Raw genomic sequence first — 27078 nt, forward strand, 5'->3', positions numbered from 1 at the left:
GTAAGCTATTTCTTGAAAGATGCTTACCTACCATTAAGAGTGTATTGGTCATACATATTACTTACATCAAGGCCAGGCTCGCCATCTTTGCCCTGCCAAAGAACCATATAAACTACATTAGCGTCCCTAAGCGGTGATACCAACGGCTGCCTTGATGCCCGACTTCTGTGCTCCCTCTATGCCCTGGTACCCCAAGTTGCTAAGGCTGTACACACAGTATTGCCGTTAGTGAAGGACATTTCTGTCAGTGTTTAACATTTCCAGGAACTGATAACTTGACTGTAAAATTTTGCTTGACTGTAAAATTTTGTTTGTACGCAGATTCCAGGAGCAAACCAAAAATACAGAAGAGCCTATCATTTTTCATTTTTAGTTCCCAGGAAGAGGAAACAGAAATTGGATTTTTTTTTTTTTATTTAACTCAAAAAAGTGACCCTCAGATAGACATGCACTGCAAGCTAATTTAACACTCCACAGAGACTAAAAACTATCTCTAGTCATTGACTCCTGATCCAATTAAACCACGAGTCTGTATTCCAGCTTAAATTAATTAATCAAACAGATTAGACTGGAGAGTGTATGGAAAAATCGCAAGTCTCTTGCAGAGGCGGGTTGTGCCTGGCCAAGCACATTTACATGGCTTTTCTTGTGTCAAAGTACAGAACAGACATGCGTCTATGTACGCACCTGACCCAATCATCAGCAAAGTAAACAGAGTAAGTCAACTAATTTTATTTGGGCTATCCTCATTAGGCCAAAGGAAGTTCTCACTCATATTTTAGAAACAGATAATGTCATTTCAGTGGTTGATTTAAAGCATACCATCTCCACCTATGAGTGATCAACAATGAACTTCTCAAATTGCTTCTGAGCACATGGCCCAGAAATGAAAACAAAAAACTGGTCTCTGAAGTGTCAAACAAAACAAAAATATAACAGCGAAGTAGCCTCGCAGCACAGAAATCCCAGCAGCTTATTGACATTAAGAAAATCACAGCTTTCCACAGCTCATCCTGAACTCCTGCCACTCTCGCATGGTTCTCAGACACCTGACGGCCACAGGCTGCAGAAACAGGAGCACTTGCGTTCTGGATTTCCTCTCTCTTGCTGGTTCATGTCAGGCCTGTTTCATTACTTTTGCATGACCACGTGCGTGGGTAGGAATCTAAATCTGCGATACAGACCAGTGACCTTGCACTGTCAGGGATTATTATCTATCTTTGCCTCTTCCAACTAATTGTATTGCTAGGTGAAAAGCAGTCATAAAGCACACAAAGTTTAATCAAGGAGTGATGAAAAGCGCAATGTGTATAAACTATGTGCAACTTACAGGCAGGCCGTATGGTCCTCTGGGTCCAGGGTCACCTACAGTTCCCTTTTCACCCTAAGAAAAGATTACAGATCAAGCAAACAAAAACATTGTCTATCTTAGACAATCTACCAAGTGCTTTAGGTTAAAGTTTATGCATTCCTAAATCTTTTGAGTGATAAATATTCAAGTTCATTTATTTCTATTAAATGATTAAGGGGACAAAGAGAAATATGTGTTACTTTCTAGGCAAAATGACTTTTCAGGCATATGATATTACATAGAATCATAGAATGGTTTGGGTTGGAAGGGTCCTTAAAGATCATCTAGTTCCAACACCCCTACCACAGCAGGGACACCTTTCCTCTAGACCAGGTTGCTCAAAGCCTCATCCAACCTGGCCTTAAACACTGCCAGGGAGGGGGCAGCCTCAACTTCTCTGGGCAACCTGTTCCAGTGTCTCACCACCCTCATCATAAAGAATTTGTTTTTAAATCCATTAGTAACTGAAAATATTTTTCAAACTGAACTTGCACCGATTTCAATTTTAAGCTTGTAACAGCTGCAACATCATGCTCAGTAAAAATCCAATGTTGTAATGAAAACTGAGGATATACAGCATCAAGCTCTAGCACAGCAGCTGAGATGCAACACAGTGACAAGCAAAAACATTGTGTCAACCAAAGCTTGCATTTAAGCATGCAATGCTATTAACAGTGACAGTGTGAATATTATCCCATGCACTGTACTGTGTTGGTAACTGCTCTATTGGATTCTAGATTAGTGACGTAAATACCCTGGTTTATTAAATCAAAACTGTATTAATGTGCAAGACAAACAAGTACAGAGATTACTCCAGAAGTTTGATCTCATTCTGCACTAAAATCAATGGAAAAATCACCAGTTTCCAGAGGGATGCTACCAAAATAATTTTGCAAGCTTAATATAGAGCAAACTTGTCCAAATGAAATTAAATTTCAAGATGACAAATTTCAGGCTGACAGTAGTAATCACCTTTGCTCTCCAATTGTTCTTCATCAAGACTGATATGGAGTTAAACTTCTTGAGTGAGCTAATGTTAGCCCATGTAACTGCAAGCACAGCCCTCTGTGAGCTTGTTAGGGAGGCAGGGCTGGTAAGGAGGTACGGGCAGCAGTCTTGTTTCAGACTGTTATGCTCTTTCTTCTGAATAAAATCCAGCAGAAAAGCCGTACTTGCTTGAGTGAACTGAACTGCTCAAAGTGTTGATGAGATTAAAAAAAAAAGTCCTGACCCCTCCAATTTTCAAAGCTCCTACTCTGTATTTGTTACATAGGGTTATTTGGATCCCTTCTTCACCTCCTTTCCTTAATGTAACTTAATGCAAGGCTTCGTGAAAGGCTCCTAACATACAGAAGTGCTGTGTTTCATCCTAGCAGTTGCTGCACTTAAGCTCTTGAGATAATTCTGTGTACAAGATCCTCTAAAAATATGGGTTATTTACTACTCATTATTAATTCATTACTCTGTTATTAAAAGCACAATACAGAGATCTAGAAGCGTGCCTAATAGTGTTGATCATCGCCACAACCAAGTCCCTTAGCGCAGCTCTGAAAATGGGCTGCTAAGTCTCAAGTTTATTGACTGGATAATACAAAAAAGCAGGCACCAGAATAAACTGAGTCTGAACCTGTTGTTGAATAATCACAGCAGTAAGGAGTTTGTCAGAGTAACTGACATTTGATCTATTTTAGATCCTTCCTATTTTTACATAGGTGGACACTGTCTATACTCACTTTAGTCTAGTGGTGGTTAGATGTGTAATGTCTGGTCTTTCTGGATTCTGTTAATCTCCAGCCATTTCTGAGCAGCAGCACTTAGGCTGGATGCCCTTGCAGAACAATAGGAGGTATTGGGAAGTAACAGCTGATTTTCAAAACAGTAAATCCCTTGCAGCTTTAAAACTTACTGCTGAGAAGAAACTAATGTGCTGACCCACGTATTTAATGGCTACGAAACTGTTTGATCAATACCTGAAATATGTCAAGACTGGTTATCTTTTTTTTAAACCTTCAACAGCGAAGACGACTGTACAAAGTCCTCCCAAGATAGGGCTATAATGTTGCTAAACATATGGTAGACATAAAGATATTGAATGTATCAGTCTAGGAAATAATCTCATCTGTTACGTAAGAATATATTTAGAGAAATGTATCTCTCAATTTTCTGCCTCCAATACAAAGCACATGCTGAAATGTGTTTGGAATATCAGATGAAGTCCTGAATGTTTGTGGATTATATAAGACTGATGGACTGTCATGGGCACACTGCCCTCAGCCATCACAATAACACATTTCCTTTGGGGAAACAGACATTCGCAAACAGTGCCCAAAGAACAGAAACCATAGCCTTTGTTTTTGCCTCCTATTTCACTTCAGTCTCCTGAGTCATGGGTGAGTATGAACTACCATTTACATGAGTAAAGCTGCATAATTGGTGTCTCCATTAAGATTGATATGAAGATTTTGTAACACTGCCATAGTGACAAACATTTTAACCAAATTAAAGAGAATGCACTTTCCTTCCCAGTCCAGAACGTGTGTAGTAATGACAGTGTTGCACAGGCTACACATCTGAGAGCCAAAACCAAGCTCAAAAGCAGGTCTTTGCCACCAAGGCAAGAGTTTCAGGAAATTAGCATTTCATTAATTTTGTCTTTCAGCTTCTTTTAGATGGACAAGAAGTTGGATACACATGATGCCTCTCATTACCCTTCAGATTTACATGTCCCCTTTCACTACTAGTAGTTTAAGATGTTTATCTGTTTACCAATGTTCTCTATTTTCTTTCAAGACAATATGTAAGTGAGATTAATAGGTACCTAGCCAGGTTCAGAGGCCTGTTATGTGCAACTCCTCCATTTAATGAAGATGGTCTCAGTAAAAGCTCTCTAAGCACCTAGCAAAATAGTATTTTCAATAGCTGAAGAATTTATTAAGGACTGTAAATTATTAAGAATTTACCAGCCTAATAAATGATATTAATTCACACTGCTAATTACCATTTCTGTTTCTACCAAAAGAAATGCACAAAAACACAGTATTGGAATGTTCACCAGTATCATACTTCAGGAAGTGTTAAATCCTGCGTTAGCTTTTAATAATCAATGAACAGTTTAAAGTTTAGAGAGAAAATTACACAGTTAAGCTCACACGGTGGGTTAATAGTGCATCTGTTCTAAAATTAATGCTTTCTTATTTTCTGGTGACATGCGCTATTCTCCTAGTCTTACGTTCTCACTATCTAACTAAGTTTTGTATAAAGACTGTCTGATGTTTTCTATTTTAATTAAATAGCTAAATTGGAAACAAACCAATTAACCCTAATTTGCAGAACAGTCTGTTCTACCTAAGAAGAGTAATTCAGTATTGCCTCAAATGCAACAATGAATCCATGATTTCTACAGAAGAAATCACTAGGCTTCAGTTTGATTATATTTGCTTTCCTGCACTTTTAGGGAGACATAAATATATAGTGAGCAGCATTTTACATGTACTCTCATAAAGAGAGGTTTTCTTTCCAAATTTTAAATAATGTGGATTTAAGAACATAGTTATGTTCATGTTAGGAATCCCCAGTGCCCTTCGAGGTTAACATTGGCCCAAAGTTTTTCTTATCAGTATGGGCAAAATGTGATCCTGTCCCGTGATAGTGAGCAGTGGCACTCTGCACCGTTTTTAATTAAAAGGCAAAGTCTGAAATCTGCAGGCAACTGTTTTCCTCCTGCTTTCACATAAATAAGTTCAACAGTTGCAAATGCAAGTTGTAAAACTGCATTAAAAACACATGATTTGTTATTTGATTACAAGACATATATCAACGCCAAGCACCTGTTAGATAACTACACTACAAACAACATCTGCTCCCAAACAGTATTGAATAATTAAATGAACAATTACAGCAATAATCTTGCTAGTTGATTGCTTGGAAAAAAAACCCTTCCGTCTTTCTTGTGAACTTCCTCCCATTCATTCAGCTACACAGAAAAGAGTAGGTGTGCAGGATTTTTTTGCACACCTTAGTTTCCATATTTTTGCAAATCTGTCTCTCTGTGCTCATGCAATTATTGAACCGATTTACATCACAGCAGTTCCTATCCCCTTTGTAACTACTACTTGTCAACAGCCATGGTAGGGCTGATTCTAGATCCAGCTGTACGACTTATTATGACCTTGGATACTTTCATAAGAAAAAACAATTATAGTTATTTTCCATACATTAGAAGAATAGATTATATTATAGCACATTGTTTTTGAAAGAAATTTCCACTGGTAGTACATATGCATGTCATTCAAGATATAAGCTCTTAACGCAAGAAAAAAAATGTAAAGTATTTATATATGCTTCTACATGTATATCTCATCTAAATTATTTCCTGAAGTTCAGAAGATGATGTTCAACTATCTTTTCACAGAGATGATAGGAAAAAAGTTATGTCCTAGTTGAAAAAAGGACATGAATCTGTAATGCCCCAGGAAAAAAAGAAAAATAGCCAAGTCCTTCAGACAGTTAACTAGCCTGAGGGGTAACTACAGTCTACTGTTCCTATTTTGGAATACACTGCCTGTCTTGTATTTATTTATCAACACAGAGCTCTGTAAAAATGAATCATCAAGTAACGCATACCTTTCTCAGATGTACTGCTGTTAAAGTTACCTGGACCTGTGCCATATGGCTGCATCCTTAATACAGCAAGTCTGAAGTCGTTTTAGCACAGCTGTTTTGTTAAAGTGAGAAATTCAAAGAGACAAAATTCTGGGCTGCCAACTCCTTGGAAGGTTTTAGTTAGTATAAGGTAACATCTTTTGGTTTATTGTACAAGCTGGTGGTTGTATTGTTAAAGATGTCAGGTTCACAGGTAAAGATTAAGGTCCCTATCCTGTTTCCATTGGAGAAAATTTACTGTGAATATTTCAAATGAAACAGGAGGGGTACTATCTTCTAAGCTTAAAAAAAAAGGAAGAAATGTTTAAATTTTATAGAGGTTAGAGAATTTTTTCAAGATAAAAACGCTTAAGTGCAAAAAAGTGAAAAATACTCTTTTTTTTTTTTGTCATTGCATATATGTATAATCAGTTCACACTATCTTCTTTTGTCCTAGTTTGTTCTCGAAATTTACACAAAATAATGAAATCAACCAAAATTGTCTTCTGTATAGCACCATGAACTTAAAAGTCCTGGAAGTTTCTTACTGGTTAGTCATTACAAAATACCAGCTCCTCTGAAGTTAATGAGCTACAAAATCAACCCTTAAACAGATAAATGTGTGCGTAACTAGAACACATCTACAGTTCTGGGCTGATCCTTAAACAGATGAGATACTGTTCTGTTTAGTAACATCTAGGCACACCGTAAGTAGCCATACGACATTTTTCCATTGCGACAGTTGCTTTGTAAAGAGAAGCACACAGAATTTATACTTACTCTGTCTCCTTTAGGACCTGCAGGGCCATGGGGACCAGCTGGGCCATCTACACCCTACAAAAGGAAAAAAAGAGGGTAAGAGAGAGGTCTTGCTCTTACAAGTCTTTAGTTTTAATAGCCATCTTGTAGCCAAGAACTAACATGGAATCAGTCTTCATTGGTTGAAAATGCAGAATTAATTGTGATTGGACTTGGCCAAACAAATCCATTTGGCTTTCAAAACTCCACCTAAAAGCTCTTGTGTTATGAGTTAACCCACCTCTCTTCTAGTTACATTTTACTTTATTCATGGAAGTCATCAGATTTACAAAGATTTTAAATTTATTGAAAGAATAAGGGTCAAAGATTTCTTTTTTAAACTTTGATTATTTTTTAGATTGAAATGTCCACCTGAAGTGGACATACCTGTTGCAGAATCAATGAGAGTCTTATAAAAGCCTTCAAATACAGAACTCCACTCTTCTTTCGCTTTATCCATTTCTTTATCATTACAAAAACCAAAGAATTTAACGTTTATGTTAAATTTGAGAATGCCTGCAGCCGAACCCCAGCATGTCTGCCTCCATTTCACTGATTCCATATTAGCATTAAACAAGGATGTTTTCCTGTGTAAATCAAATCCCTAACCTTGCTCAGGAAAATAAGCACACCAACCAAGGCAGTTATCCAAACAAAAATCAAAACCAAACTGCCTTTTTAAGATTCAGAGCTCCTTCTACAGAGAATTACATTCTTTTTCTCCCACACGTTGCCCTAAGAGTCTGCTCGAAGCCCCATCTTATACAGCATGGAAAATGCTTGCGGTGTTTGGCCTTCCTTCCTCCCTGCTGTGTGTGAGCATGGCCGGCAGAGCCGCTGGAGAGGACACAGACTCAATAACAAAGAGCGACACAGAAAGACAAGGGACTCACCCGGGGTCCTGGCTTTCCGTCTAAGCCAGATGCTCCCTGTGTGGTTAGGTGGAAGCATGGATGATGGGTACAACACGAATGACAAGAACGTGAGATTAGTAAGTGGTGCTGATGAATAAACATAATTCAAATGTACAGTACAAGTTGTGACAGGGTTCTGGAATGGGTATCACATTACTACAGCATGTTAGTTAAAAATTCACATAAGACATCAAGAGCCTGATTCTGTTCTCACATTAATGTAACATCACTGACCCACCCCTGCCTTCACATCACGGTATATTAGACCAGAAAAATGTCAAGCTATAGGAGTGCTACAAACACCAGATGTTAGGGTGTTTTTGAGCCGTAATGTGCAAGTATTTACTTTGTAATTTACTTGCATGCTTTCTGATTTGTAAATAACGACAATACTGAATACTATGCTACACAAAGAAGGAAAAATGTATGTTAACCGTGATGGAAGTATTTAAGTGCAAGAATACTGCGTTATGCAGCCAACAAAATCTGGATCCTGACTACAATGGCCTCATTCATTTCCAAGAGCCCGGGAGACAATCACTTTTCCTGTTTTCCCACTATACTCCCAGTTCAGAGCACAGTCAAGGGCTGGAAGTGGGTAGGACCCGGCACTGCGGGCTCTGGGCTTCGGCATCCTTGGGGCCGGGCTGACCTCTGGTGGCTTTGGTGCGAATAACAGAGCAGCTGCGAAATCGCTGCTCGACTGTCAGCACTGCTGGCAGGGATGCTGGGGCTAGGGGGACTGGAACTATTTGGGACGATAGGGAATAATCTGCGCCTCCCACCCCACCCCCCCCCAAAAAAAAAGAATACAAACCCCCTTATTAACTGTGAAAATGAGCCATTTTGAGAAACCCAAACACTTGGATTTTGCTCCTTAAAATGGCATTTAGAAAAAGTAGTAAGCAGGAGCAAGGCAAGTTCTATATGATTTGAAAATCTAATGGCATATTTTGCTCTGGGTTAGAACAAACATTTCTGGCAGAAACAAAACTTTCTTCTTCCTTTTAGACATCTTCAGGGGGTTGGCTCAGATCTCCAAAGCTCCTTCTCTGCATAGCTCTAACTGTCAACTTGAAAATGATCTTTTTCTTTCAAAAGAAATTAAAATTCTCAGTGAAGCTGACTTTGTCCAGAGGCCCTCCACATCATTCTTGAAAATATTAATTAGAAGCGTTTTCATTCTTTTGGTCAACTGTCTTTTTCCTCCAAATTACTATTAACAATGTAATCACATGGAGTAATCCTCACATTAAAAAAAAAAAAAAAAAAAAAGGAAAAATGAACTTTTTGTGAGGAAAAAAAACCCTAACTTTTCAGAGTGCTTTCAAACACACAAAGTAAGCACACAAAGTGTTTTCTCTTTTGTCAACCTAAATTTTAAGAACCATAGTGTTCCCACATGAAAATTTATTTTTAAGGTCCTTCATTTCTTTCTAAGACAAAATTTATGCCAAACACTCCTCAGAATGGAAATTTTCTAAAGAACAAGGCAAAAGTAACAGTCCACCATCCCTAATGAAAGGACGTTACTTTGGACGATAGCACAGATTTGGGGTAAAACTAAACGAGACTGATGCTCTGCTCTAACGTGGTATATTCTATGTATGCTGTTGAGTAAACCAGAGTTGTTCATCAGGAGTAGAAAGAGAAGTTTGCGATTTGCACTGAGATTGAATAGCTGGGTTTTTTTACTTACTGGAAGACCAAGGGGCCCTCTGTCACCCTTTTGACCTGGTTCACCCTTCAATCCTTTAAGACCATTTAACCCTGGTTCACCCTAAACGTAAAAGTATAAATGCCAAATTTTTGGTGCTATAACGGGTGTTCAAGCTGGGACAGAAGAAGCCAGTCTCAGAAATGGCTGCAAATTCCAGTTTGAAACAAGGACACAAATTCAACCTTCTCAGCTTACTGGCAATTTACATACTGATATAGTACTGGGCAAAAGCACTTGGGAAGTGTCTGCTGGAGATTTAAAATCTGTGTGAAAGAAACTACAGGAAACTTATGAGTAACAAACAGATTCCTTTGAATCTTTTCCTAATAATTATCACTACAGTTAGATGGTTTGAATTAAGCATGAGTTTCAGGGGGTTTTGGAATTTCCTCAAATCCCATAAACCACCATAATTCAAACTGAAAGAAAACTTGCAGAAAAATAAGCCTGAAAACTGCAGGTTTCTACAGTGGGATCTCCTGAAAAGTACATTTCGTAAAGAAGCAATATTTTTTCTTACAGCAAACTGGAATTTGCAGCAAAATCTTACATAAAGATATTTTAAACCTTTAAGCATACATAATTAAACAGTAACAAATGAAAAGAAGCAGTACAGGTTATACAATGCCAAGCTATTTGGGAGGTCCATAGTTTCTGTTTTCATACAGAGAAGTTTAAACAACGTAAGAAATGGCACTTGTCTTGTGATTGTTAAATTATGCATAGGCTGTTACATTAAATATCACTAAGAGGATAACAGTGGGCTGGGAGTTGCCAATAAATCATTCTTGCATCATGAAAAACTACCTCAGTATGAGGGCTGCCCAGTCACAAAGAGTACTGACCACACCTGCCTCTTTCAGGAAACAGAAATACGTGGGTATTTCATCCACGCTGCTCCCCATCGCCTTGTTCCTAGGTTTCTCTTTGATGTATTATGTTACCTTATATGATATTCATATTTTAAAAACATAATCTCAATAGAATCTAGTCTGCTGCTTTAAGTAACTCCAGACATCATCTGCCTGCTTTGCAGACTGCCTAAGTAGCCATTTCTTCTTCTATTTGACTCACGGTGACTTTCAAAGCAGTAGCACCAAAAACTCTGAAGTTTTGGAAACAGACCTGAGAAATCTCACAGAAGCCTGAGTCTCAGGCCAAAAGCCTGAGGTAAGGCAGGGCTGGTGCTAAGATGGAACAGACTTGACTTCAAAAAATGATTTATGAGTCAGGCTTCTTGCACCAAAGTAAAACAAGCAGTCTTATAATGAGTCAAACCTCTGATTTTCTGTCTCACACCTTAAAAACACCAAACAAAATCCAAAAACTAAACCAAAAAAACCCCACCTCTTCTTATTTATTTTTTTGAGAAAGATGCATGTGATTAGGGAGCCATGGTGATTAAAATGATCAGGCCTGACAACACCATTAGCCCTAATGAATGCTATGCTATCGTGTCATGCTGCATTTTAGTTTACTGGTTATTACTGAATTAAAGCACAAATTAAAATATTCCAACTCTGCCAAAATCCCCTTCCCTTCTCCTGAGTTGTTTCTATGGGCTTAGAGAGTCCTACAGCTTATCTTCATGTACTGTGCTGTGGAAAATGTTCAAATAGTATTGCAGACCTGCTTGATCAGGGATTCCAGGTTGGAAAACATGAAAATACAGACATGAACTTGTGATGGGGAACTTGCATAATGTGTGAAGGAACTGGTCAGCAAAGTACATGGCACCTAAGAAGGTGAAAGGCCATTCATACTGGAAGAAGTAGGAGATGCAAGAGAGCATAAATGAAGAACAGTTTATCTGACTCCATTTCCTGAGCGTATAATACGCTTCTATGTTCAAAAGTAATTCCAATTGCAAGTACAATCGTAACTTGCTCATAAACAGGAAACTAAATAATTTAGTGTCACATAACAAATATTAATACAAAAATTGAATTCAGCCAATGCTCAGGAGAAACAGTAATCAGAAACAATGATGGAAAATTCAAAAATATTTTAAGCTATCTGTTAATATTAAAATCTGCTTTAAGGTTTAAGAATATCAGAAACATTTATTAAATGAGACATAAGACAAAACATAGCTGCATGCATTAAAGAACAAAGCATGACACTTTGCAGACATCAAGAACATGACAATTCAAGACAGCCATAAATTTACCTTTGGGCCAGGCAGTCCATGAGGTCCCTGAAAATAAAGATACCATTTTTCATTACAAAAATATGCCATAAATTTTTAAGAGTGTGTTGCTTTATAGGGGTGCAAGTTGCACCTGTATTTTTTTCCTCTCAAATGAAATGCAGCTGCCAATAAAGCAAGTGTAAACACCTGATTTAGAGAATGAACCAGACCACTAGTGTGTTAACACTAACATTGGCAGGTACAATTTGTTTCTCTACTTCCTATGAATTTTAAGACATGCATAAAAGGTCCTAAACTAGGTCCCTCCCTAAAGGCCACATACGCTCATAGCACTTCTATTAAGCAGGCATTAAAATGACAAGAGGGCTTAAGCCCTTTCTAGCCCCACTCTTCCTCCCAAGCTTACCATAGGGCCTGGAGGACCATGTGGCCCTGGTGGTCCAGGTGGTCCTATCACCTAAAGATGAAAATCAATGGCATTAAATCATGCAGAGTAAAGAATTCGCCCACAAATACCAAAAGTCTGACTGACCCTTTTTCTATTGGCAAGCACTTACAAACATAGCAACACAACGGTGCACACTGACAGCATATCTAGAAAGGGTTTCAGGAATGGGAATTATTTTGATTCGAAAGATAGGGTACCTGAAGCGTAGATTTGCCTGTGCCATATGGCAGCGTGCTTGTCTCCTGATTCTTACTCCTCGGGTCTAAGATACACTTTAAGACACTAGGGGGAATAAAATATCTCTAAACAAAACATTACTGAGCAGGGATGCTTGAACTTTTAATATTTTACGGTATGTGCTCCTTAGTATGACAGAATCTACAGAAACAGAAGAAAATGATGCGTGACTTTATTACTCTCCAATACTGATGAATGGAAAAGATATTAAATTCAAGCTAGAGTTTGGTGTATTTTCAAAATTGCCCTTTGACTCTCCTTTTATTTCATTTAGCCTACTTCTACCAAGAATTCCCTAAAGTCATTGAAACAGGTAATCAGGTTGCTCAGCATTTAGTGCATGCATATTCTGTGCTGGTTTTTGTGTTCCTAACAAATCCATGGAACAGAATTTGATGATGATATTTACAGTTTAATATCACCTCTCTTCCTGGGTTTAATCCCAAAGGGCTGTTATCATAACATGCAAGGTGGCAGCAGGGATGCTAAATCAGGTCTCCAGACTTATGCTCAACCCCTCTGCTACACTGGCTGTTGGTGATGGCAATAGTGGCAATAAAATGACCTTTGAAATGTAAGACAGAGATTCCACCATCTGTGAAATCTTCTGAAAACTGAAAGCCTTGTTTTGTGAAAACAAGCAGAACAAGATGAATGAGTTAGTGAATTATTTTGTAACAAATTAATTTTAATTTCAGAGAAAGAGACTTGGAGATACAGTGTGCCTAGTGTGTCCTGAGATGGCAGAAGGTAACCTCTTTGATTCCTCAGAGCTATACCTCCAAATACCCAGAGCATGTCACCACTGACAAGGTAGTGGTAGTTAACTTCTGCTCTGAGGTTTCCTAACTTACTGTGCTCTGATAATGTTAATCACCCATAGCAGGTGATGCGTGGGGAGGTTTTTTTGTTTGTTTTGGGGTGGGGTTTTTTTTTGAGTTTTTGTTGTTTTGGGGTTTTTTAAATGCCTTTACAATGCTTTGAAAAATCAGGACAATGTCTGGTCTCCATCCTGGATCACCTGACATCGCTGAAGTCAGTCTAGTCTGGTTCCCACTGAACTTTCTGAGATCCCCAGAATACAAGGGGTTGAGAGAGATTTGTGTGGGGTTTTTTTTCCCATCAGTTTTGTGTCTCTATTTTATCTTGCAAAGCATTTTTCTTTTGATTCATTATAGAGCCAGAAGGCATTCACTGAGGTGAGCAGGCCTGTTGTTCGTAGTGAGAGAACAGAACAGAACAAGATTATATCTAGAGATTTTTAAACGGTATTTAGCTCTATGACCAGAGTCCGTTCATTCTCAAAGGGGCAAATAATTATTCAAAGAAGAAAAAGATTTTGAAAGTTCAAGTGTAGGAAGCATCAAGGATGTCAGGAAAGATCTGTCATGAATACAAAGTACTGTTCAGAATCAGAAGCTGGAGAACCATTGCTGGACTACTATGTTCACTGCAACACCACACTGAGACTTACTGAGGGACCTTGGGCACCAGGCAAACCAACATCTCCTTTTTCTCCTTTCATACCATTGGCTCCCTACAAAATCATTACAAAACAGCGTTTATAAACAGCTTTAATCTTACTAACAATCAATCTAAAAATTATAATATTTATTTGCAAATAATTATATTTTTTGAAAAGAATAATACAGCACACATAATGGAATTCCTTTTTTTTTAATTTTGGTGTTACTTTATTAATAACTGTTAACAAATGTAAAGGTATGCTTTTATATTGTCAGCTATCAATATTTATGACAAACCCTTAAGCTGGCACTCCCTTCGTGATACATTGTACTACGGATACATTTTTGGAATTGTTTCTATTTTTACTGAGGTATTTCCTTTGTACATATACATGTATATAGGAATAGGATGAATGCATCCCATAAATATTGATGCATTTTCTCTCCCTTCTCAGCCTAAGTCATCTGAAATTCCTGACAAGTGTTCAAAACAGCTCCTTTCTTCTACAAGCTTACACTTGCCCAAGTTGTGCTATACATTACAACAGAGGTACAAATCTGATCAGCTGCCAACTAATCTCTCTCTTCCCAAAGCAATACTGTGTTTGACCCTAAGTGGAATGAAAAGTTCTGATGATCTTACACCTCCTCCTAGATTAGCTGCAGAACAATCTCAGAATTTTCCTCCCCAGTGCTTTCTGTCTCATTTGCAATTTATCAGCACTGTTGGAAATTCTTGATAGTGGAAGAGAGAAAAAATACAAGTATTTTAGCTAAAATTAATTCATTTTTCATACTCACTGGTAGGCCAGGCAGTCCAATTCCTCCCTTTTCTCCAGGCATTCCAGGATCACCTGTATCTCCTTTTGAGCCTTTAGGACCCTAAAATATGTACTTACTCAGCAAGTCATGTGTAAAAAACCAGACACCAACAGAATTCTGGCTTTGATCCTAATAAGCAGAATAAGTCATTCTATGGATTGACCTTTGTTTTTGATATGTAGAAATGCAGCCATTATTAGACCACAGAGTATGCGGCAACACAACAATGATCTTTAATAATTACTATCATTATATTATTATTTACATTATGAAATCTAAGCTACAACTTGGGATCACAGAAATAATCGCCTGAAATAACCTATGGTTGCTCACACAATCTGCACTAGATGATTTACGCATAATGTACCTGCTCCCCATCAGCTCCTGGAGTTCCTGGGGATCCTGGCTCACCCTGCAAAAGATAAGATGGAATTGGATTATCCCAATTGTCCCAGACATTAGAGGAAAGAGGCAGTGCTAAATGAACTAAAATGATTAGTAATGTCTGAGATTAGTAAATTGCCATAATTAACAACAAGAAAACCAGAGAATATTCCATCAAAAAGAACAGCATATATACAATATCTTTATGCAACATGTTGACTAAATAGCCCTGCTGATTAGGCCAGTACACAAACTTTGGGATGTCTAAAGGCTAGACAAGTGCATTAGAAGAAAGAAAAAAAAAGAAGAAACCCTAGAAGCCTTGTGAAAAGACCTCAATCCAATGGAAACATTTTCAGTTACTGTAATAAATATGGCATCCTGGCTCTTGATACATGTAGAGTAGACAGAGACTTCATGTTTTCTTTCCCTGGATAATATAAATCACCCAGTGGAGGAGTTCACATTTGCAACATTGCCCTATGCACCAGTTCCTGAATAGCATTCTCTAAGGGAGCAAGTTACATTGATGGGTATAGACTACGTTATTGGAAACAAACTCCTGTAACATTGAATTCTGCTTTACATCCTTAATTTTGAATGGGAATGCTCACTCTTATGAAGGAACACAACCTCTTTGATTCTCCAACTTCTCTATGTTTTACAGCATACTCCAGACTGCAGAAATGCTGGGTAGATCTTAATGCAGAAAGCCATTTCTGCACACTTAACTGTGTATTCCATTATGAATTTTCCTGTAGAAGGAACCTAGTTTCTCACAATTTCTCAAAACAATTAACGTGTATAATGGGATGTATTTCCATATGATAACTTGGATGAAAATTAAAATGTCTAGTATTGTTGAAGAAACGCACATCTACTCTTGGAAAAGCTTAGAGTCACTGATAGAAGATACAATATATCCAGTATTTAAAGAAATAGGAGAATTATATCAACTAATTTAAAACCAATTTAAGGAGGGTCCACTAAGTGCAACACTTTTTTTTTTTTAAGTACAGGCAAATTTATTATTTAAATTTTATAGAACAGTGCAGCATATGGTATTCATTGTCTCTGTGTGGGCTGTTCACTAACAGTTCTTGTCCTATGCATAGCACCAGCCAGGTGGGATTAGCAGGCTTGGGTTTGCAGCCAGGCTCCTGCCTCCATGTGCACGTTTTAATTTTTACTGACTTTAGAAAACATTGTGCTTATTTGGGTGGGCACCACTGTAATATAAAGCTGCATTCACATGCACTCATACTGTGGCCAGTGCTGCCTTGCACAGTTTTGTCCACCTCATTCCCACCCAGCCAGAAGTGATGCATAGGAGGCACTGGCTGGTTGTGCAGCTAACTTTGCAAAAGTCCTAGGGAACAGCCTCAGTGCAGATCCATGGGGGAGATGCTTCTGACCTGTTTCAGTACTAATTAATTTTGCTGGTTCTCAGCTGAGCATGTGTGTGGCAACTAAACAAAGCAACTATTCTGGAAAGCTACATTTCAAAAGGCTAGGATGCAAAGTTTGAAACATGCCATATTTTATAAAAGTATAGTTAAATATGATGTACAGGAGAGCTCCGTGTACCTGCCTGCACACATCAGTTAAAAAAACAGAAAATACCTCCTCTCTTAAGATACAATGCGTAAAATAAGGAAGATCACCTTTGGCCCTTGCAGCCCTTGGGGTCCCGGTGGTCCTGGTGGCCCCTAAACAGAAACAAACAAACAAACATCTCAGCTTTTAAATAAATTCCTGCAGGACTTGCCATGTAAACACAGGCTGAATGTTAATATAGCTACTGTAACAAAATGAATTAGATTTTTAACACAAGGGGAACAAAGACCAGTTATGGACAAGTTGTTAATCTATGACAAGTCTTGACAAACAGAAGGGTACCACAAAAAACAATGTTAACGTAACAGTGAAGTTCAGATTTTTTAATAAAGTCCTGCTGCTCCCGTTAATGAAATGGCAAAGCTCCTCTTAATGGCAGGGAGATGAAAACTCATCTCAGCCACGTTTGCCAGCCTTCACATCCTGATCCAAAACAATCCAAGATCAAGAGTAATCACCAGCTGATTGCAAAGAGGATTCTGCTAAAAGATGTTAAGTGCATTTGGGGATACTCAGTACTTTGTGAAATTGCATGGAATAGGTTGGAACTATTTCTTTCATTTCTACCTCAGGCTGTGGACACAGTCTCATGTACCAAATATTGGTGTGGATGGTGCACAGTGGGGTTGCTTTTATTAAAAAAAAACATTTAAAAATTCTCTCTATTAATATAAAGAGAGAATTTGTACAGATAGGAAAATAGGACTGACAGCAATCTTGCAGAGAAGAACTTGAAACAAAAAGAAGAATAAAATAATTTGTTTACACTAAGTCTGCAGCTTTAAGGGAAGGCTGAACCTGCAATACTATGAGCATCTCCTTACCTGGTGTCAGTACTCTCAGAAATTGTGTCTGGCCTGATGTGGCTAAATGTCCCACTGAAATTGTCTGGAGTAAGAGCACTGGAGTGTATAGTCATCCGCACATTTTGGGGATGTCTTTATTTCTGAGATCTGACAAGATGGGACAAGAGAATTCCTCATACTTGGGCTTTCGACCTAGCTTTACTTATTTATATATAACTAAGACAGGCCTTTTTCTAGAAAATAGTTAATTTGCATCTGGTCTGAAAAGTCCCAAATGAAGTTTCTTCACAAGCCAATTTGAAAGAACTACATTTCTGCCTTGAAAATAAGGTTGTTAATAGAAAATTGTTTGGTACTCAAATCCTGCTTTGTGTTTTCGCTCAGCTCCCATGTAGACACACACAGAGGGGAATATACACCAAAAATTCCAAAGCAGCTATCTGCCTAGATGCGTACCTACAGAAATACTGAGTTCTGTATTTTTCTGGTCTCTTATTTAAGTGAGCTAAAGTTTTGCCATTAATTCAGCTGGAGCAAAACTGGTTCCATTACTGAATGACTTTCAACAATGGGTTCTCTGTTAGGGGAATGCCAAGCAAATAAATAAATACATGTGATGATGAACCAGGTCGACATCTAATGAAAGCATGTCCTGAACTAGCAGAATTATGAACATGCTACAACACAAAGGAGAAGTTCTACAACACACACTAAGTCATGCAATAGGAATTTACCGTGACGGTCAGGGTGGCAATCCTCTGTTGGCAAAATGTATTAACAAGAGATACCATTACCAGAATTGAACAAGGATATAAATGATTCTGCTTGCTTCAATTATAATCTCCACAAAACCTATGCTGCATCTGGGAAACATCATGCCTCCAAAAGCTAAGAGTAAAAACCACGTTATTTTTAACTCCCAGTGTTGTACTACCTGCTTTGCTTCTATGGGAATTGGGATTTTACATAGGTGAAGACTGCAGGTTCTTGTACAATTTAAGAGATCAAATAAATGATGACTAAATAGCAAAATCATAGCAGAAGTCTTCCAAAAGTTTTTTAAAAACATTTTAAGAAAACATGATGAGTTGTTGTCTTAAGTTGAATAAAGGACTTGCCCTGTGTTTTGCAATCTGCAGATTTTACACCAATGTTGAATTAATAAATGCAATTCCTAGAGTGGAGATATACCATTGATATTCATATAGAAATGCAGATGTACAAAAAAAGTTAAGTTCTAAATCCAAAACTGCTGGTATACAAAGCCAGCTATATATACCACAGTTCTGCTTTAAATGTTTGGAAGACAAAAGACATTTTCATCATGGAAGGAGCCAAAATATGCCACTATTTTTTTTGCCAAAGAAGAACCTAAAAGCAAGTGAAAAAGTGTTTAAAAGTCATTAAAATGCTAGTCTGTATTTTTAAACAGAGTGGAATCCCCAAATACTGCTGCTTGCACATGCTTTTCCTATCGCCTGTGAAGAATCTACTGGCCTACATGGCACAAGAAATATTTAGCTTTTTGAATTGTTTTCCTGTGTGCAAATGTTTGCAAATCTTCTGTTTTAAGCTTTAAAAAAAAATGTTCTCTAACACATGGCTTTAATACATTGATGTCCTTTGCATTTTAATATATTAATGGAAATATATCAAGGACTTTAAAAATACTGAAAAATTCAGTTTATCTAGATATGAAAACCTAAAATAACCATTGCAAATTAATGTTTGCACGTTCACACTAATGGGTTCCTTTTCAGCAGCATATTCAGATTTTAATATTTGATCCTGTAGTTCCTACAAAGGTCAAACTTTTGCAGCTACTGCCTTTTGCCTCTGGAAATTCTGCAGAATAGGTCTGAAGAGCAATTTCAATAGATACATGAATTTTGTATCTGGTCCTCCAAGTGAAAGCCACATACTCTCAGCAGGGGTCTTGCTCAAACTATGATGATAATTTTTAGACCGCAATTTTCAGTGCTGATGGACTAAGACATCTTATTGTCCACTGACACGTGGGATTGAGTAGGAGGCACAAGGCAAAGTAAGGAAATTGTTATGACGCTTCTAGGCTGCTTGCTGATTTATTACTAAATTCTAAAAACGCAGATAGGCAGCCCAGATTTTGCAAAATATTGTCAATTTCTTAAATCAGCAGGCCAAATTCTGCACAAGTTCACAGCTCAGTGCTGAGCACTGAAAGTTCTCATTTGCTTCTATGGGAGAGCTGCATATCTCAGAGCCCCTAAGAATTTGGCACCAGGAGACTTAGGAATGGGTGCTTGCCATCTGAAAGGACTGAGCTGGATTTGGCAAGGATATTTTCGACTGATCCTATATAGTCTTACTTACACCATCCTTGCACAGCCATTCCCACTAATATCAATTATTTGTTGCCCTGGATCAGAAGGTGATGACATTTGAAATGATTTAAAATGGGAGAAGGGCCTCCTAATCTGTTTCAACCACTGCAATAGGCTTTAGTCCTTTTTTAAGACTTCTTTATGTGCTGCAGCTTTTCTAAGGAAGCTTGAAAGTAACATTGATGCCAGAGTTAAGATACAAAGACAGAATACAGGAGATACAGGGGCTAAAGCCGCTAGTAAATCTGTGTCTGGTAATATGCAACTTTAATTTTGGGCTACTTTAGGCACCTCACTCAGTGTTTAAAAGACTGAAAGTTGTGTGTTTGGATTCCCTTAAGAGTAAATCAAATGAGACTGATGTAATGCAGAACCTCACAACATGCCTATGTAGGCTTCCCCACAGGCACCACTCACAATGAAAGAGTGGAATTAGCCTTAGCGACATGCAGGCTTTTAGATTTTAGTAAAGGCAGTGAGATTTTTTTTATTTTTCAAAAGAGCCTTGAAAACCAAATGACTGGCCAGACATCTATCCACTCCCACTGAGTAAATGCAAGAAAAAAAGTTCAGCGGCTTCAGTGAGAAAATGGTCAGATGCACAATGAGCCAAATTCAGTCTTCAGTTGCACATAAGCAAACCATTCACTTTGGTGGAGTTATACTGCACAGAATTTGCATTTGAGTATACTGCAATGAAAATCACCTTGACTGCAATGACATATGTCACCTTGGTACTTTGCTTTTATGCAAACACTCATTCATTCTTTTCTGTAACCCCACTTTAATCCTCCACACTTTTTTGCACACCAGTCAAAATAAGTTTTCTGGAAATGAGTAAGCGGGAAGACTGGTGCTCGGTCTATTTAACGTGCTCAAGTTGCTGATTGAATCCACAGCTTGCTAATGGAACAATGTTACATGGTTTCCAAAACTCAAATATTCTGCTCTTTGCATTTTATAGGAAGAGGAGGAGGAAAAGGAGGAAAAAAAGAAATGTCAGTGTTACACTACATGAACTGAAAAGCAGACACTTCTGTTGAACCTATGTATGTAGTTTATGGCATGAATTTACCACTAAGCAACAGAGCCAGCAATGAATCAGCTTTATCCTCATTAGATGATGTCAATACTCTCCAGGGGAAATGAAACTAATTCACTCAGCTAAATTGTATCAAGGAAACAGTTTGTCTAACACCAAACAGAAAACCTGGTTTCCAAATATAGAAAGAGATACCTGATTAATAAGCTCAGCAAATCTTTGCACACAAAACGTTTCCAAGGTCTGCACAAAAGAGAACTACAGTGCTGTCAAACTGCTTTTTCCCAGACCAGTCACTCCAGCCTTGTTATGTTTGCATACCTGCAGAGCTTCATGGATATTGCCATTATAATCAATTATCTCTGTTGCACCTTGATCACCCTTCTGTCCAGGTGGTCCCTGTAATATATTTTCCATAAAAATTTTGAGACACCTGCCATAGACTATTCTAGACACTTAACTACTGCACATGCTTTGACTTTATTTTGCGGTGTTGAAATCTTGTTGTACTTATAATATTACTACAAACTACAAAAGTTAGCATGGAACTAAAGATTGTTTTTAAAGGAAAAGTTTTTTTTAAAAAAAAGATAAATATAAACAGGTCAGTACACAGTGACTTGTGCTGCAGTGGGAAGGCAACTATATGAAACCTCTGAGGTCAAATATTTAAGCAGTTCCTACACTCCAGTTCTGTACTGGCTGTGAACAATGCCTGAACATCTGGCACGTAACATCCTGCCCATGAACTGTGAACAGGAGACTGCTTCAAATAGTAGCAAGGGCTGTTATTCATATTAAAGGCCAGTTAGCAACATATGTTCAAGCAACACTTGACCGGAGTCAAGTGCCCAATTACACCGGTTTAACTGGAGTTGCTGCTACAATGTCGATTCCTAGTAAGGACTGAATCTAAGAGTACAAAACTAACAGCTGAAATGAGAAGCAGACTTACCCTGGGACCTGCAGATCCTGTGTCACCCTTGTCACCTGTATCGCCCTATGGAAAAATGATATTTGAAAACAGATATGCTATTTGACAATATATCACATAGTTCTTCCCTTTTAAATGTGTTTACCTTAAATAAACTGGTTTAAAAGGCCTCTCATCATAAACAGAATGTGGATCTTAATTAATTATAGGAAAAATTCCTTCAAAATCTGTGTAGTGACAGGGTTGACAATGATGCATTTGTTTCTGTGTGAATTGTTATAGAGTGCTGCATTGGTTTGGAATAAGAAATCCCAAAGAACCAATAAAAGACATTACTTATTAAGCAATTTGTATAACTTCCCTATTCTTAATCAGAAGTTTTAGAAGAAAGCTAGAGAAATGAAATCACTCAGTCTGAAAAAACTCAACAACTTCTTCAAAGGTGTATTTCAAAGTGTATAAACTTTTCTTTCTGTGATCACTAACTTTCTGAACTTCCCTACTCTGAGTCGTTGCCTCCCCTACAAACACAACATTACCACCACCAGCATTAGAGTTCCTTTACTCCCTTACTGTGACAGGCTTAAGATCTTCACCATCTTGCACGCAACTTTTTCTTCCTGGCTATTAGTAATATGTTTCAAGTGATGGAGGGAATTTCAAACAGGTATGCATTCATAACCCAACATCCAGTGACTACGATTCATTTCACTTCACAGTCACTTTCATAGCAAGATCGTATTATTTTTATATTACTTGAAATTAATTTGGGTAAGAACTGTAACTTTTGCTCCTGTTGAAATCTATAAAACTTTGCTACAAGTCAGGGAAGAACGATTAATTCACCAGTGGTAACAGAAAACACAGAAAACAGAAAATTTTCATGGGGTAATGAAGGAATATGGAGAGCAGGCTGAATATGTCATTGGAGTTGCTCAAAAAATGAAGCTCCCAACCACTAGATTGACTTCTGTGGGCCAGATTGTCAAGACCGGTATGCAGGTAAAATTAAAATCATATATCCTTTTTTTGATAAAAAGGGAATTAAAGGGGATATCATTATCTTTTTTGGTGCATTTGGGAGGTGCCCATGTACTGCAGGCAAATGAGAGGCTGATTTACTCTTATACTCTCACTCTGATGCTTTAATCCCCTCATCAGCTTCCTCACTTTCCAATGTTTCTTTCTGGTGAGAATGAATCAGGTTGTGGCACTTACTTAATCGTATCCTTAAACACTGTGAATGGGCTGCTCTTCAAGGACCTTACAAGTACTGCAAACAGTATCCTACCAGCCTACATTGTCTCATCATCTTGATTCTGACAGTAGACTCAATAACTGCCTAAACAAATCTATTTTCCTTTTGCTTTGACTCCATAATATAACATGGAGTCCAGTGAGCACAGTATTTGCACAATGGATGAAGTAATAGAAAAGCATATATTTTATCTCTCTCTACATCTATGTGAACCAACTATATCTGTATAGAGATGGATGGATGGGTGGATGGATAGAGAGATATAATCAAAGTAGTTTTTTAAAGTAGGTAAACCAGTAATGTAACCTACAAATCTTGCCTTTGTAGGACTTCTGGCCACCATATCTCAGCCTGCAGTCCATGGGATACCACTGATTCCTAACTCACCAAAGTGTGGATCTACAAAATTATTGTGAAAATCAACTAAATCTCCACAGGCATAGTCAGATGTTGGTTCCTGGCACGTGGGAGGGCTGACCCACATCAGTTATACAGAGAGAAACCAAGTTGCATGGGGAAAACCAGAGCAGAGTGGAACAGATGTTATAACAGAAGAAGAACTAGAATCACAGTGTTTAAAACACATGGGATTCGACTCTAATAGCTAAAGCTGAAAGTCAGAAGGTTTCACTTATAAAAAACACTGCAGACTGTTACACGTTCTTTTTAAAGAGATAAGTGAACTTTCTGTGAAATGTTACAAATAATTTATCCTAAAAATCATTGTGTTAATTACTCCACTAAAGACAGTTTCTTTACTACTAACCTTTGACCCTTTTGGGCCTCTAGATCCAGGTTCACCTGTTTTTCCCTGTTTGAAGGAAGATAGGAGAAAAATGATAGAGAAATGGAAGTGCAGAGAAGAAGAAATTAGTAATGACTAACTACAGTACAGAAGAGCAGAAACACTTCATTTTATATGACCAAGATAATGAATCTGTAAAGGCACTGAATTTAATAGCACCCAGAGTGCTATTTCTTTAACACAAGCATGCAAAGGCCACAGATTCCATCCTTCCACAGGAAAAAGTAGTATTTGCTTTAGTAAAGAGTAGACATCATTAACACTGGCTTGCAGGAATGACCTATGTCATTCCATAGCTCCTGAAAAATGATAGCTAAGAGGTAGAGAAGATAGTTAAATATCCTAAAATAAGGAGATTAAAATAAAGTGTTACCACAAGTTCTTTTCCCAGCAGTTCAGGTGAATACAAACCAACTGGCCAAGGAGCACAGAATCTGCCTTACTGTTTTCAAGATGTATTAGGAAGGGAAAACTTGATATTGACACAACAGAAAATATTAAGGCAACATTAATATGTAGTTAGAATGATCTCTTTCTTACAGAGTTAGAAAGCAGCATGCAAAATGGATTTTCTCTGCATTCAATAGCTACAGTGGTCAAACGGTTCAAACTTCAGTGCTGAATGTTAGGGACTTGGAGGTCAGGACTTTAGCTGGAATGAATTAGGCCAACTCTATGACAGTGTATGTAGGTAGTGTCTTTACTTTGTAGACCAACTAAAAGTCCATTCAGACTGCAGTTCCACAGCTGTGAATACAAAACTGCCATTGTCTTCTGGACTGAACTGGAGTATTTGACAGCATTTTCATTTAAAAGCTCACTCACCAAGTTTTTGTTCTATTTTTCAGCAGGAAAAGATATGTTCATAGGTGTAAAACTAAAAAAAACATTTCCAATGTAATATCAGACTGACCTTTGGTCCAGGAATTCCAGGTTCACCTCGCTCACCCTTTCCAACAGGGCCTGCCTCTCCTCTGTCACCCTATTGCAACAGATATAGATGTATCACAAAACATGGGGCATCCTTCAGCACACCACCAACTCATCATGACCAAAGGAACCAAACCATCAGAAGAAAACATTTTCAAGTTCATCTATGACTTGTAATGTGTTGGGGAACTCTCCCCTGAGTAAATACAGTCTTCTCAAAGGCAAAAGAAGAGGGCTTCAAAATGGAAATGGGATTTGTAGGGGTTTTTTTTCCCTATTCTGAAAGGACTGGAATAAAGATTCCCAAACTGTGAGACTGCTTGTAAGATTCATAATATTCTAACTTTGCCGTACAGTGGCAAAAAGAAAATCCATAGGAAGGAAGAAAAAATAACACATTTAGTGGATCTGTATTTTCAGTCTGGTGTGTAGTATCAAAGTTCTAATACATGCACACATTTTCAAGCTTTTTTCCTAAAAAAAATCTATGAATATATAGTTTCTTCAGTCATGCATTCTGCCTCTTGAACAAATAACTTTTGGGATGCTAACATGAACAAAGGCAATGGATGAACTTAAGTTATGGATGGATATAACATCTGCCTTCACATTGTTTGAGGGCATCAGTACATATATATCATGGCACTGGTCCGTAAACTATGACTTTCCACATTTCCAAGCACTGCATATACTGTATTTTAACCTGAACTTTAAACTTCCTGGCCATTTACAAAAAAAGATTCTGACTAAGCATTTTATGTTTCTGCATAAAAGACTCTTACTTGATTAGTACAGTCTCAGTCTCTGCTACGTGTTGATGAAGTTGAATTTGACATTGGCTCTAAGGGCTTCACACTACAGTGTTGGCCAGTTACTCTTACCTTTGTTCCTGGCAGCCCTGGCAATCCAGGTTCTCCTTGCGGACCAATGAAACCAGGTTCACCCTTTAAAAATATGATATGAGAGGAATGTTACATTATTTACTTAGCAGTAGGTAGTTACAGTAACCCAAGTTTCTTTTGGATGGTGTTTTCCCTGTATTGCTTACAGCTCTCCAGCTGTGATGCAACAGTTATATAGACACACTTTTCATCACGGGTAGCTTTCATCAGCATAAATTCTTGTAGCAAGCCATCACACAGCCTACGAAATGCAAATGAAGCAGAAGCTGTCAAACATAGTTTTTATGAGGTTAAGGATTGTTAATATGCAACCTGGACTATAACGTAATATACCAAACTAATATCAAAGCAAGTCTGAAGGCAGGAGGGGAGTTCTGAGTGACTCCTAAATTTAAAAAGAGACAGTTCATTTCAGTCATATCTTATGAGGTAATTTTCTATTGCAGCATGTGAATGGATGGGCGGACAGGGTGAGGGTATGACAAAGCAATGACAAATGGAGAGGCCAGATGGTACTGTTGCCATGTGTTTTCAAGGGAGATAGTTGGCTGCATCATCCCCAAAAATGAGATCAAAAGTGATCTCCTTTCAAGCCAGAGACTCCCAGCACCATGGTACTATCCCTCCTCATTCTGACAGTAAAATACTTAGGTTCTCTGCACCCAGACAACTTCTCTGGCTGTGAACAGCTGGGAAAGAGCCACAGCTCTCCTCATTCTCTCTCTGTTCTGCCCAATTCTTGCCCATTCATTTGTACAAACATAACAGACACAGCAGGAATCTAGCTGAGTTGCAGCAGAAGCAGCATTAAGCAAAGGAGAAAGGACATCTTTTATTACCTATCTCCACGCCTGAAGGGGGGCATAATGGAAGATTAATAAGCTATATGCTTTCCTTCCCAAACTCTCCTGAACAATGTTTCCTGCTATTTAATCTTGCATTATTTCACATAGATTTGAATCAAGAAGATGTATCCACAAGGTATTGTAAATTTTAAAATCAGTAGTGTAACCAAATTAATAAAGATTTATTTATCAGCCTTTTAACAATATCCCTGATTTCAATGACTAAAAATTATCCATCAGATGTCTCTTTCAATAGCTAAAAGACAGATATGTCATAATCCTGTATTGATATAATTACTGACAACATATAGAGACAGTGAATATAAGTAGTTGGATAATATTTCTCTTCACCACTTTGCCTCTGTAGAAACACAGGTATGCTGCACAGGGCAAGCAAATTAGGAACTATTCTTGCACATTGATCTGCACTCTCATCAACAATTCATCACTAACAGTTCAAAGTAAAGAAGGTCTCTAGCAAACCTATAACCAGAGAAATCTTTCCTGTGGCTATATTGAGGGCCATAGCAATCTCTCAGTGACCTCAACTTAGATTATCAAAAAATACAACTAAATAATGAGTTTTCTCACATGAAGTTCCAGCTGGCCATGGTTCAAAATATGGTAACAAAGGAATAAACTA

The 27078-nt window shown here is 37.9% G+C and overlaps 1 protein-coding gene across 1 annotated transcript in view; it reads right to left on the reverse strand.

The window, feature by feature from the left end:
• COL25A1 (collagen type XXV alpha 1 chain) overlaps positions 1-27078 on the reverse strand; it is a 341058-nt gene that overhangs the window by 11564 nt on the left and 302416 nt on the right. The window contains exons 21-37 of the mRNA XM_068404174.1: positions 25570-25632; positions 24672-24740; positions 23720-23764; positions 21717-21761; positions 21083-21160; positions 18091-18114; positions 16598-16642; positions 14917-14961; positions 14529-14609; positions 13736-13798; positions 11983-12033; positions 11595-11621; positions 9404-9484; positions 7684-7719; positions 6773-6826; positions 1331-1384; positions 66-92 (exon numbers count right to left, since the gene is read on the reverse strand). Coding sequence (XP_068260275.1) covers positions 66-92; positions 1331-1384; positions 6773-6826; positions 7684-7719; positions 9404-9484; positions 11595-11621; positions 11983-12033; positions 13736-13798; positions 14529-14609; positions 14917-14961; positions 16598-16642; positions 18091-18114; positions 21083-21160; positions 21717-21761; positions 23720-23764; positions 24672-24740; positions 25570-25632 — 888 coding nt within the window. The remainder of the gene's footprint in view (positions 1-65; positions 93-1330; positions 1385-6772; positions 6827-7683; positions 7720-9403; positions 9485-11594; positions 11622-11982; positions 12034-13735; positions 13799-14528; positions 14610-14916; positions 14962-16597; positions 16643-18090; positions 18115-21082; positions 21161-21716; positions 21762-23719; positions 23765-24671; positions 24741-25569; positions 25633-27078) is intronic.

Source organism: Nyctibius grandis, chromosome 6 (assembly GCF_013368605.1).
Source record: "Nyctibius grandis isolate bNycGra1 chromosome 6, bNycGra1.pri, whole genome shotgun sequence".
NCBI lineage: Eukaryota > Metazoa > Chordata > Aves > Nyctibiiformes > Nyctibiidae > Nyctibius > Nyctibius grandis.